Here is a 14,100-nt window from a genome sequence, read left to right as displayed (position 1 = left end):
TGCCTGGTATATGGCTTCAGCTTGTGCCCTCTGCTTGCTTTCCCACTTCTTCCCTTACCTCGGCACCGCAGCCACCTCTGCAATCCTAGATCCTGGCTTCCACGTCGCTGAGAACTGAGGTATTGTTGTGTTTTCTGAAGGCACCCTTTTTTAAAAAAATAAAATTTTCTTTTTCCAAATGTTTTCATAATTTTCCGTATTTTTTAGTTACAAAAACATAGTTTGATAATCCAATTCCCCCAAATAAATTACCGACCTGCTCACGTTGTGAGATTACACGTCCTTCTGCAGTGATGGGAGTCACATTTTAGAAATTCTCCCTTTTCACATTGAGAGTGTGAATAACAAGAAGTGTTTAAAACAATTAGAGATATCATCTTACCCCAGTAAGAATAGCAAAATTCAACAGAACAGCAAACAGCAAATGCTGGCAAAGTTGTGGAGAAACTGAAACCCTTCTTCACTGTTGGTGGGAGTGTAAAATGGTGCAACCACTATGGAAGGCGGTATGGCGCTTTCTCAAAAAGTTGCAAATAGAAATACCATTTGACCCAGCAGTTCCACTAGTGGGAATATACCCTAAAGAAGCCACAACCGCCACCCAAGCAGATATATGCACACTCAAGTTTATTGCGGCTTTTTTCACAATAGCAAAGAGTTGGAAACAACCCAAGTGCCCATCAACAAACGAATGGCTAGAGAAGCTGTGGTATATTCACACAATGGAATACTATGCTGCACTGAAAAACAAGGAACTCATGAAATACAAAATGTCCCTGGGGGACATTATGCTGAGTGAAATAGCTCAGTCACAAAGGACAAATACTGCATAGTACCACTGGTGTAAAATGGGACTGACATTGGGGTTAGGGAGAACCTAAGAAAAGAGGGTATAAATAATGTATACTGCATTGAAACAGATGAGGGAGAAAACTGTTTAAAAGGGATATAGAATTAGGTATTATTTTCATGACAAGATTACAGAAAAAGAAATGCATTTGAAAGTGGACTAGGAAAGTTGTATAACAATGAAAGATTTTTTTCTTCAAAGAGAAAAACTAACTGAGGGGGAGGAAAATGTGCAACAGTGAATGAATGCAGGAAAAGAAAATGTAAAGAATATGTTCTATATATATTAGAGCATATTCTTTACATTTTCTTTTCCTGCATATATATATATGTTGCATAAAAAATCATTAATTAAAAACATTTAATAAAAACAAACAAAAAAAGTTAGAAGAATCAACTGTCATTATCTATTGGCATTTTCATAGCATTTTCTAGAGCCTGATTTCATTTACAAAAAGCAAAATAGAACAAATTCATTCCAAAAGCTATGTTCAATGTAGCTCTCGTTAGCAACCTCCAACTCGATCTCTAGGAATAATTCACATTTCTGAACCATGCTTTAGAAAAAAACATTCCCAGCAGTCTATGCAGGATTTATTCTTATTCCATCATTGGTAACAATTGCACTTGTTGTTGCAGGAACTTTAAATTCTTCTTCTGCAAACTTTAAGACTGCTGTAAAAGGTGTGATTTCAGGAACACTGAGTGCTTTGTACCTCAGCCTTGGGTCCGACGTTAGCGTGATCTTAAAGGAAACCTTCAACATAGTACTCCTATTTGGGGCTGACACCTCACACTGAATCCACTGGGTTCCTCCACTTCCTCTACCAATCTTGGGGGGGGGTGCCTCCCTGAATGCACTCTTAAGGACAGGGCCCATGTATTCAGTTCACATGGTCATTGGAGCGCTCACAATGGAAACTGAAACCCAAGGTGACTGTGGCCGGCTTTTATTGTTGAACAGCCTGTATGCAAGAGCTCCCAGCAGACAGGGCCTGCAACACGATTACTGGTTATACCAATCCTCAGTCCTGGCCACCTCCACAGGAGCAGGTGGTGATCGAGTGGATACATAAAAGCCCAGACATAGGAATTAGTCGAGATGACACGTGAGTGTAAACCAGATTGTGTCCCCTGTGAAAATGCCCATCCACGGAGGAACTGTGGCAGGTAGGAATATTGACAGTATTACATCAAGGTCTCCGCTGGCGTCACCCATCATATGTCCTTCTCCCTCACTGACCTGACCCTCCTCCTGCTTCACCTTCATTCTTATCAGCACGTATGTTTATTTACATATATCCTCCTCTCTTTCATCCACCAGCAGGATACTTGTCCCCATGATATTCCCAGTGCCTACAATTTTTTAAAAAAACAAAATACGCACTCATTGCTATCTGTTGGAACTGATTCATAGTTGATCCAGTAGGTTTCCAAGGCTGTAAATCAGATGGGAGGAGATTGTCCATTTTCTCCTGTGGAGCAGGATGCTGGTGGATTTGAATCTCCAAAGAGGTATAGTTGCCAAATTCTACCCAGTGGTTCCAGGAGGGAAATATCTGGTACTCAGCTTCCACAAAGATCATAGTCAAGATCACCCTCTGGAGAGTGCTGTTCTGTCACTTGAAGACACTGTGAGTCATAATCAATGGTCCTAGGGAGCTCTGGTGGTAAAGAAGCTTCACTGCAATCCTGAAGGTGTGTGGTTCAAATCCACCAGATGCTCTGCTGGAGAAGGAGGGCCAATCTTCTGTGCCAGTCAGATCCAATTTGACAGTAAACAAGAAAAGAAATGGGGGGGAAATTAAAATTTTTAAAACATCAATGGCCCTCAGCAACAAGAAGCATGTGCTGACATGCTTGAAGAAATATCATGCAGTTTTAATAAATAGCTGTTGAGTAAGAAAAAATATTTGCCAAATAAGCACATGTCTTACTGAGCCCTTAGAGTCTTTCTGCTTTGCAGTACTTACTTAGTTAATCATCATAATGGCCCTACAAGACGTTATTTTCTCCTTCTTTCAGATAAAGAAGCTGAGACTCGGAGAGCTGAAGTGACTTGATCCAGATCACCTGATAGTGTGTCCAAGAAAGAACTTATGATTCCTTTATTCAAAAAGAACAGACAATGGATAAGAAAATCTATTGACAGTGGCCCTCATTCCCTCCACTAGTCACTCGGACCTCAGGGGGATTTCCTTCAGGGGCAGGACAGCCTAGAGGAAGGGGCCTCCTGGAATATTTGAGTTTGAATCCTTCCTCATCCTCAGAATCTGAGGCTCAAGTAAGGAACCAAAGGGCGAACAGCTGCCAAACAGACTTCTTCTCTGACAGAGATCTGGTTTCGAGCGGGAACATGAGAAAGGTCCTGCCCATAGATGTGTCTTGCATGAGTCTAGGGATGTACAGAGCATCCAGGGGATCAGCTGCTCTTTTATTCCTGAAACAACACAATGAAGTCAGCTATTGAGATTAACAGTAATAGAAGGGAGCTCTGGTGGCCTAGTGGCAAGAAACTGCACTGCAATCCCAGAGGTATGTGGTTCAAATCCACCAGATGCTCTGCTGGAGAAGAAGGGGGCAGTCTCCTCCTGTACCAGTCGGAGCTGATTTGATGGTACATGTAAAAACAGTACAATAAAAAAAGAAAGGAAAAAAGATATTAATAATAATAATAGATGATTAATAATAGTCAAATAAATGCCACTCCTTCCACTGTGTGTAAAAGATGTAAAAAAAGTATAAATTATAAAAGTACCAGAAGAAATAAATAGGTCTGTCTTGGACAGGGGTGAAACCAAGTCTCTCCTTGGAGACTAGGATTTTTTTTAATTTTTTAATTAATTTGTGTGTGTGTGTGTGTGTGTGCGTGTGTGTGTACCATCCAATCAGATTTGACTGGTACAGAAAGAGATTGTCCCTCCTTCCACAGCAAAGTATCTGCTGGACTGGAACTGTGTACTTCTGGGATTGCAGTGCAGCTTCTTGCCACTAGGCCACCAGAGCTCCCTGGAGGCTAGGATTTTGAAGCTCCACCTCACTTACTTTGGTCACATGGACAGGAGAGCTCAGTCCTTGGAGAAGGATATCATGCTCGGAAGGGTGGACAGACAGCTCAGGAGAGGGAGACCCCCGATGAGATGGATTGATACAGCAACTGGGGCAATAGGGATTGGTGTGTTGGAAATAGTGAGACTGGCTCAGGACAGGGAAGGGTTCAGAGCTGTTGTACATCTCTATACATCACAGGTGACTCAACGGCACATAACAACAATAACATACTGTGACAGGTTTTGGCAGCAGGAGTAGCATCTACTTCCTAAATAACATGTCTCTGGAAACTCTATGAACTTTGATAAATGTCGATAGCTATAGAGGGGCTTCAGGCGTTTTATTCATAGGGTTGCTATGAGTCATACTTGATTCGAAGGCAATCAACAACAACAGGAGAAGAAATAAAAGGAGTTGAGTTTTTTAAAATTATCCTGGGGTGGAGGATCCCTTCAAAGCATGCCACCAAACCCATAAACCATGAAAAAAAAAGATTGATGAGTACATCTACATTCAAAATCTACATTTTAAAAAAATAATAAAAATCTACTGGGGCCAACCCACCATGGATGTAAAAACACAAACACCAAACTGTAGCTTGTTACAAACAATACACATTTTTTTTTCTTTTTAAAGGTCCTGAAGGCTGGAAAAGTATTTCTGTTACAAACAATGTATTTGTGAGTCATTTAAAACTAAAGAACTGGTTTCCTTTATATAAAAAGAATTCTCATAAATCAAAGAACAAAACCAATGCTTCATATAAAACCAGTCTATCAAGGCAACAAATCATCTGTAGGAAAGGAAATAATAATTTTTAAATTTTTATTTAAAAAAGAATGCTGTGATGTCAAGGGGTAGAGACATAAGCTGACGATAGGATGAATTGGTGCAACCTTCATATTGAAGTTGTTGTTGTTGTTATGTGCTGTCGAGTCGCATATAATATTGAAGAGTGTCTAAAAAATTATAGGTGTGTGTTCCAGTTCCAAGGAGCCCTGCTGGCCTAGTGCACAGGTCATTGTGCAGCCGACCAGAAGGCAGTGCTTCTCTGTGTCCACTGGCTCAAAACCACCAGCTACTCCTCCGGAGAAAGACAATCACACAATTTACAGCTTAGGGAACTTAACGGTCACCATGAGCCAGAATTGATAGCAGTACAGTACATAAGTGATTTCTTGTCAAGGTGAAATTCATATAACATCAAATTAAGCATTTGATTTTTCTGTATTAATGATAATTTATTATTCAGTGAGATAATGACCACCATGTAATATACATATACTGTTGTTAGGTGCTGTCGACTCAATGCATATATATATGATGTTGTTATATACTTGAGTCAGAACAAACCCATAGTTAACCCTCCAATGGGTTTTCAGAGGCAGTTAATTGCATGGGAAGAGATTGCCTATACCTCTCCCACAGAGTACCTGGTGGCCTCAAAAATTTGCAGTTCAGCTTCTTGTTACTAGGCCACAAAAGCTCATATATACATATATACACATATATGATCTGCAGTCAGGGACCTCTCCCAATTTCTGAGGAGCAATGATGTTTGAGGACTAAGGTGTGCCTGACTCAGCCATGGTCTTTTAGGTCATTTACTATGCATCTGAGAGCTGAACAATGAATAAGGATGACAGAATAATTGATGCCTTTGAGTTGTGGTGTTGGAGAAGAGTACTGAATAACCCATGGACCACCAAAAGAACAAACATGTATGTCTTGGAGAAGATACAAGCAGAGTGCTCCTTGGAGGCAAAGATGATGAAACTTCATCTCACCTATTTTTGGTGTGTTGCTAGGAGAGGCTATTCCTTGGAGGAGATCATGCTTGGGAAGGTGGAGGGATGATGAAAGAGAGAAAGATCCTCAACAAGGAAGATTGACACTGTGACTGCAGCAAGAGGCTCAAGTGTGTCAGAGATTGTGAGGATAGGACAGAGTTCACATCTACTGTTCATTGGGTCACTATAAATTGTACTTGGCGCCTCTCCAAAGTACTGAAGAGCAATGATATCAGTTTGGAGACTAAGGTACACCTGATCCAAGCTATGGTCTTTGCAGTTACTTGCTATGCATCAGAAAACTGGACAATGACTAAGGATGACAGAAAATTGATGCCTCACTCATTTCTCTCTTTTTTCTTTTTTTTGTGGTGATGGAGAATATTGAACATAATCTTTTTCTGTGTGGTTTACAGCCTCCAAAAACTTGCTAGTGGGTCATCTTATGAGTAGGTTTTAACTTGACAGAAGTGAGAGGTTTTTTTTTTTAAAATGAATAGAATTTTGTTGCAGTTACCAGATGCGTCTTAGGACTCACCTGGCCTCATTTCTGTAGCTGGAAAACTCCTAGCTATTACTCATCCGCCTGCTGAACAGTTCCTTTTTAGGAGGCATAGATGTCATCCAGAAATTTTTCAGATATCCTTGTTTTTAACTGTTGTAGCTTGCTGATTCAAAGCAGCTAAATCTGATACAAACTCACTATCATTTCCTTCAAGAATGAACTCATCTTTCTGGGCTTGTGATACTGAACAAGCACCACCTGATCTTATTTGAACTCTCCAAATGTATTTTTCACCTAAGAAGTTTCGAATTTCAACCAGAGATCCAGTCTCCTGAATCACCACGTTGATGGGAAAATGAGCACACACAGACGTCATCGTGTACGAAAGCCCAGAGTTACACCCTTGTGCATGTTCTGTACATGGTGCAACAGATGGTGTGAACAGTAGCCAGTTCCTTCCTGTTCCCCCACCATTTGTCAATGCGAAGCCTCTTCTTTGTCTTTCCAAGCTCTGCATCCATGTTATTGAAGTCCCTCTGCAAGGTTCCCCAGGGGCCTCTCACCATAACTGTGTGGTCCTTCAGAGTAATGGACATTCTCTGGAACGTCAACAGTCTGGTTGCTAAGGATGGTCTTCATTCTCGCAGTGAATGTGGCAAAAAATGAGAGTAGATTTTTTTTAAGTTTAAAAATAATGATAACACTATGTACATGTGTTGCCTGGTTAATTTTACCTACATACATATCTTCCAGATTAAAATACACAACACTTGCTTCACCCAGAAGAGTCTCTCATACCCATGCACAGTTAATACTTCCCTTCACCCCAAGCTAACCACTATTCTAATTCCTTTCATTATAGATGAATTTTCCTCTCCTTGAATGTTACATAAATGGAATGATACAGTATGATCCTTCTTGGGTTTGCTTTTTAAAAATATCTGCTTGCTTGCTTTCTTCAGTGAGTTTATTATGTTAGTAGAGGAGGGAAAACTCCAAAAAGAAAAGTAAAGAATGGTTGTACAACTCAAAGAAAGAACCAATGTCATTAAATTGTACATACAGAAACTTTTGAATTGATATACATTCTACTATGTATATCCTAACAACAAAAAAAAATAAATTGGGCTCAGAAAAACATCTTTAACATAAACATTCTCAAATTTGGAAAGAACTCTGCACTTTTACACAATTTAATGCTCACATTTCTGAGCTCTACTGAACAGTGCTTTGTCTTTGGGTGTATCTCCAATTTCAATCATTTTGGCTCCAGCTAACAACTGAATGATCGAGCCAGATGTTACAGTTGGCGAGATACCCAATTCCATTAAAGTGCCTCTGCTGGATGCCGGAATGACTCTCATCCAGTGGAACAGAACTGCAGAATCTAATTACATGATTCCAAAGAGTGGTGTCTGACAGTCCATAGTACTTTCTCTCTAATCAGAATTTTCCTTTCAGGTTTCTGAATTGTCAGTAGAACTGCACAGAAAGGTTTGATAGCTTCTAAAAATTTAATCCCTATGGAGGGACATCATGCATGGTAGGGTGGAGAGACAGTGCAGGAGGGGAAGACCCTCTATGAGGTGGATTGATTCAGTGACTGGGGTAATCGGAATGGGTGTGTCAGAGACCATGCGATTGACACAGGATAGAGCAGGGTTTAGGGCTGTTGTACATAGGGTCGCTATGAGTCGCAAATGACTCTACAACACATAACAACAACAACAACAACAATGGTGGCAGCTGGCGAGGGCCAGCAGGTCACTGCGGCCTCGGTGCTCCCTTCTCTTGGGTCTCATCACTTCAAAAACATCTGGGGTTTTTGTTCAGCTGTATTTTTTAGTTCCATCTGTTTTGATACCTTCATCGGTAGTTCACACGTTCTTATTATTACATAATTAACAATTGTGGGTAAACCACAATTGTTTATTCATTCTACTGTTGATGAGGTTTTGATCACATCCGGTGTTGGTCTATATTACCAACATACCTGGCCCTGTCTTCTGGTGAGAATATATAGTCATTTCTCTTGAATATGTATGTAGGATTGGAATTTCTGGGTTGTATGGTAAATGTATGTTTAACTTTGATGTGTACTGCCAAGCAGATTGTCGCAGTGCTCGCACCAGTGTCATGAGCAATATGGGAGAGTTCCTTTCATGGACCTTATTTCTCTTGAATATGTATGTAGGATTGGAATTTCTGGGTTGTATGGTAAATGTATGTTTAACTTTGATGTGTACTGCCAAGCAGATTGTCGCAGTGCTCGCACCAGTGTCATGAGCAATATGGGAGAGTTCCTTTCATGGACCTTATTTGTCAACTCTTGCTTTGCCAGTTAGTCTTTTGATTTTTAGTCATGCTGATGGGTGAATAGTGGAATTTATTGTGGTTTTAATTTGCATTTTTCTGGTGTGTACTTTTTTGAGTACCATGGTGGTGGTGTGTTTTTTTTTCCTGAAGAGTTTTCAATGATATTTTTAATTTTTCTGAACTAGATTTTTCTTTTGAGGAACCACTAGGGTATATTTTTATCTAACACTTTCACTCATCTACCTATCTATCTATCTATCTATCTATCTATCTATCTATGGTGGAGTCAGAACTCATCCATAGCTGACCCTCCAGCAGGTTTTCAAAGGCAGTAAATCGCACAGGAGGAGATTGTCCATCCTTCTCCCGTAGGCCAGCTGGTAGATTTAAACCATGTGCCTTTGGGCACATGTTTCTTACCACTAGGCCACCAGAGCTCCCTCTCTCCATTACAGTAACATTAAATTATATATGTTATTCCTATTATTTTTATGTATTTACATTATATATCTATTATGTTATTGTTGTGTGCTGCAGAGTCAAAATTGACCCATAGTTGACCCTCTGGTGGGTTTTCAGAGGCATCTATTATAGCAACATTAAATGGCATATCATTCATATTTTATATTATATTGTTGTTGTTATGTGCTGTCGAGTCGCTTGTGACTCATAGCGACCTTATGTACAACAGCCCTAAATTCTGCTCTGTCCTGTGCCAATCACACTGTCTCTGACATACCCATCCCGATTACCCCAGTCACTGAGACATACCCATCCCAATTACCCCAGTCACTGAATCAATCCACCTCATAGAGGACCTTCCCCTCTTGTGCTGTCCCTCCACCCTCCCAAGCATGATGTTCCTCTCCAATGACCAGTCCCTCCTCACAACATGTCCAAAGTATGTTAGACGAAGCCTCAGAATCCTTGCCTCCAAGGAGCTGCCTGGTTTAACCCTCTCCAGGGTGAACCTGTTTGTTTTCCTAGCAGTCCATGATACCCTCAATACTCTTCTCCAGCACCACAGCTCAAAGGCATCAGTTCTCCTTCTATCCTCGTCATTGTCCAACTCTCTGATGCATAACAAGTGATTGCAAAGACCATGGCCTATATCAGGCACACCTTAGTCTCCAGAGAGACACTATTGCTCTTCAGAACTTTGGAAAGGTCCCTAACAGCAGACTTTCTCATCACAATACATCTTTTAATTTCCTGGCTACTGGTGCCAAGAGTGTTGACCATGGAGCCAAGCAAACTAAAGCGGTAAACAATCTCAATCTCTTCACCATCCATCCTGATGCTACCAGTTGGTCCAGTGGTGTCAATCTTTGTCTTCTTGATTTTGAGCCTCAGTCTATATTGAAGGCTGCAGTCCTTGACCCTCTGCAGCAGGCGCTTCAGGTCCTTCTCAGTTTCAGCAAGCAGGGTTGTGTCATCTGCATAATGCAGATTGTTGATGGATCTTCCACCAATCCTGACACCACATTTCTCATTAGAGCCCAGCCTCCCGGATAATCTGTTCTGCATACAGGTTGAAAAGGTATGGAGACAGGACATATTAATTCTATTATATTAATTCTATTCTATTCTATTACATTATACTATATCATATCATATCATATCATATCATATCATATCATATCATATCAAGTCAACCTTGTGTTCCTATAATAGAGAGAGGGAGCTCTGGTGGCCTAGTGGTAAGAAGCTGTGCTTCAGTCCCGAAGGTACAAAGTTTGAGGCCACCAGCTTCTGAGTGGGAGGATGGGCAAACTCCTCCTTTGCGATTAACTGACTCTGAAAACCCACTAGAGGGTCAACTATGGGTCGGTTCCAACTCCGTGGTACACCACAACAACATAATAGAGAAACCACAAGAGACTTGCTTTCACAAATAGGAATTTATTCTCTTACAGTTTAGAAGCTCGAAGTCCAAGTTCATGTTGCCAGCTCTAGGAAAGGCTGACTCTCTCTGTTAGTTGCAGAGGAAAATCCTTGTTTACTTTAGTATGTGCAGGCCCAGGGCTCCCTGAAAACTGCCACATGTTCTGATCTTCCCCTCTAAGAGAAAAGATTCCAAACTCATGCACTCTATCCCTGGTGATTCTTCTTTGGTGGTATTTAGGGTCCCCTGGCTCTTCCTTCGGCTTGCTTCCCTCCTCCCTTTACCTCTAGTGAAACTGACTCAAAAATGCAAACTCATTGTCATCAAATATTTCTTGGGGGGGGGGGCAAACAGAGCCGTTCAAAGATCTGAGAGGGAGGAGGGCAGTCACTAGATTTCAGCAGCAGCCTTCCAGCCAAAAGACAATGAAGAGTCACAATTCTGAGGAAGGACAGAATGTCAACTGCTTCAGACTTGCAAAATTACAAACACCCAAAAAGTGCAACCCTTTGCTGTTGAGTCAATTCCAACTCACAGGACCCTATAGTACAGAGTAGGGGTCTCCTTATAGGTTCCCCAAGGCTGTGCTCTTTATGGAAGCAGAATGCCACGTCTTTTCCCACAGGGTGGCTGCTGGGTTCAGATTGCTGACCTGTTGGTTAGCAACCAAGTATTAAACTCTACACCGTCAGGGCTGCTATGAGATCTGCAAGACTCAGGCATCCTTGTTGGAGCATGTACTTCAGCAACATGGGGGAATAAGCCAAGAGAAATCAGGTTTAGAATCTCGACGGGAGCAGAGTAGGAGAGACAGGGTAGCAATCAGACCATCTTGGAACAGGGAGGATGTCATGGCCCAAGGGCTCCACATGGTTCAACACAGCTAAACTGCCTTGTGTCATCTGGCTGCCAGAAGCTTTTGTGAAAACATCTTAGAGAACAGGACCCTCACCAGGGGGGGCTTGGCAAATAGATTGTATTACTGCTTCTAAATGAATATTTTAAAAGCCTCTGAAGAATTAGCTAATAGGGGTGAGAGAGTAAAAATTTCACAGATGGACCTGGGCTGCCCGGTGCTGGGTTGTTGTTGTTGTTATGTGTCGTCGAGTCGTTTGCGACTCATAGCGACCCTCTGCACAACAGCCCTAAACCCTGCTCTATCCTTTGCCAACCGCACTTACCTCTGACACACCCATCCCGATTACCCCAGTCACCGAATCAATCCATCTCATAGAGGGTCTTCCCCTCCTGCGCTGTCCCTCCACCCTCCCAAGCATGATGTCCCTCTCCAAGGACCCGTCCCTCCTGGCAACATGTCCAATGTCAGACGAAGCCCCAGAATCCTTGCCTCCAAGCAGTAGCTTGGTTTAATCCTCTCCAAGATGAATCTGTTTGTTTTCCTGGCAGTCCATGGTACATTCAGTACTCTTCTCCAGTACCACAGCTCAAAAGCATCCACTCTCCTTCTGTCCTCCCTAGTCATTGTCCAACTCTCTGATGCATAACAAGCGATTGCAAATACCATGGCCTGTATTAGGTGCACCTTAGTCTCCAGAGAGACACCGTTGCTCCTGAGTACTAACCGGTGCTGGGTACCCACTCCATTTCTGTACCAATGACAGATCTCAATACAAATGCCCTTGAAAAAGTTCCCTGACTTTACTCACATCCCCAACCAGGTGAAGCAAGCATCATTCCTAGTGCCAGGACCTCTGCCATTACTGGGCAGGCATCCCGCTGAATCCCACTACTGCTGTGCTCCTGTGTGGGGCCTCAGTGGGTCCAGGAAAGGAACCTCAAGCTGCTTTGGAAATGAGCTACATGAGGTCGGGCTCAGCTACCTGTCCATCGAACCCTCCTGCCTGTACCAGGGAACCAGAGAGAGGTAGGCCTACTCACTAAGCACCTGGGTTTAGGAGTCAGGGTGAGAATAAGGCTTCCTCCTGTGATTCTCCCTGGGGACACAGAGTTATGGGGCCTCAAGACATTTGAGTCAGAAAACTCTGTCCTCCTGGAAGAGGAAAGGGGAAGAGAAATCCCCCCAGGGCAGTTTTGAGTCAGAGGCCCTGTCATAATGGAAACATCACAGGCCTGTTTGTGTGGAAAGACTTCCCCTCCCTGGGCCTCAGACTCCACTGCTGTGAAAATCATCATCCTGCACAAGGAGTAGGGTGTCAGTGGTGATTAAGTTCTTTGGTCAGATGTAGGATGTAAAAAGAACACTGTCGTGGTCTCTACATTGTCAGCTTGCCAGACTACACATCTTGGCCCTAACCCTTTTGAAGGTTTTTCACTTCACCAGCCACAGAAGATCGAAAGGAGGCGAGCTCTGGTGGCCTAGTGGCAAGAAGGTGTACTGCAATCCCAGAGGTGCACAGTTCAAATTCACCAGATGCTCTGCTGGAGAAGGAGGAACAATCTCCTCCTGTACCAGTCAGATCTGATTTGACGGTATACACACACAAAATAATAAAACTAAAAAAAAAAAAAAGAAGATCGAAAGGGCAGCATCTGAGCAGGGATAAAATTCAGAAAGCCGGAAGGGAGAGGAAAGGACAACAGGAAACGGGGCACACACTGAAGAAGCGGGAGGAGTGCTGTTATTATATGGTGGGGATTGCAATCAACACCATGCACTGAAATGTGTTCAGTGTTCACTGGATAACTGTACACTTTCACTCAAACCACAACAAAACGATGAAAGGAGAGAACGAAAAACTCATTGAGTCAGAGTCGCTGTAATTGCACGAAATTGCCCACCTTTCTCATGCCATTCAGCTGGTAGATTTGAACCAGTGGAGAAGATTGGCCTTTGGCTTAGCATTACAAACTCCCTATGGACTACATCACTAGAGCCCTAATAGGAGGGGGGAACCCCCAAAACAAACCCCACCTTGGACTTCTCATTGTTTTAGGTATGAATAATGGAATATTTTGGGGGGACCTAGATTCCCTTTTGAAAATGGGTCCCTTTCTTGAATGATGCATTTCATCAGTCTGCCTTCCAGGGAGGACATCTTGGTTAGAGGGGTAGCAGTTTGGTTGACTGGCCCCAAGTGGGAGCAGAGCCTGGGTGCAGGGCACCCCCCCCCCCAATCTGCAGATGGTGGAAGGGTGCTAGGCTGGATGTGTGAGGAATGGAGGCCGCCTGAGGGAACACAGAGCTCTGAGGCATCTTGCTCAATGTATCCTCTGAAACCTTCGAGGACATCCTGTCCCCTTCGTCCCCTCTTGCGTAACATCTGAGCTCAGTAGGAGGAAGCTTCAGGCCCTGCAGTGGACACCACTCAGCCTGGAGGCCCCGCGTGGCTCTGAACGACGCCCCTCACCCCAGCCTAGAGGAGTGACAAATGTCTTGTCCGTCTCTAGAGCTAGTGCCCCTCTCGTGGGGTGGACATTCAGTCCTCGGTGTGACTGTGACACGGGGAGGAGACTCCAAACCTCGGTTTTCTTGCCTGTAAAGTGGGCCTGTTGTCGGCCCCTGCTCCTAAGGGGTGTGGGGACTGACCCGCGACATCACCCGGGTGCAGTGGGCGGGGTTCGGGGTTTGGGGGAGTCCCCGCTAGGCCCGGTCCCGCCCCCAGGCCCGCTTCCTCCTCTGGGGGCGGGCGGCTTGGTGTCCGGCACTCGGGCCCCGGCTCTGCGGCCAGCGCGCGGCCTCCACGCCATGTCCGCCGGCTGGTTCCGGCGCCGCCTCCTGCCTG

At 43.4% G+C, this 14,100-nt stretch overlaps 1 protein-coding gene and 1 pseudogene across 1 annotated transcript in view; one reads left to right on the top strand and one right to left on the bottom strand.

Moving 5' to 3' along the window:
- Positions 1–1,355: 1,355 nt before the first annotated feature.
- On the bottom strand, positions 1,356–1,615 carry LOC102856891 (annotated as a pseudogene).
- A 203-nt stretch (positions 1,616–1,818) lies between these two features.
- PPM1M (protein phosphatase, Mg2+/Mn2+ dependent, 1M) overlaps positions 1,819–14,100 on the top strand; it is a 16,822-nt gene continuing 4,540 nt past the window's right edge. The window contains exons 1-2 of the mRNA XM_006892301.1: positions 1,819–1,958; positions 13,981–14,058. Of these exons, the coding sequence (XP_006892363.1) occupies positions 1,819–1,958; positions 13,981–14,058 (218 nt within the window). The remainder of the gene's footprint in view (positions 1,959–13,980; positions 14,059–14,100) is intronic.

The sequence above is a fragment of the Elephantulus edwardii genome, unplaced genomic scaffold (assembly GCF_000299155.1).
Source record: "Elephantulus edwardii isolate Elephantulus edwardi_28Jun2011 unplaced genomic scaffold, EleEdw1.0 scaffold00113, whole genome shotgun sequence".
Classification (NCBI taxonomy): Eukaryota; Metazoa; Chordata; class Mammalia; order Macroscelidea; family Macroscelididae; genus Elephantulus; species Elephantulus edwardii.
Note: the sequence above shows the minus strand (reverse complement) of the source record. Positions and strands in the feature narration are given on the sequence as shown.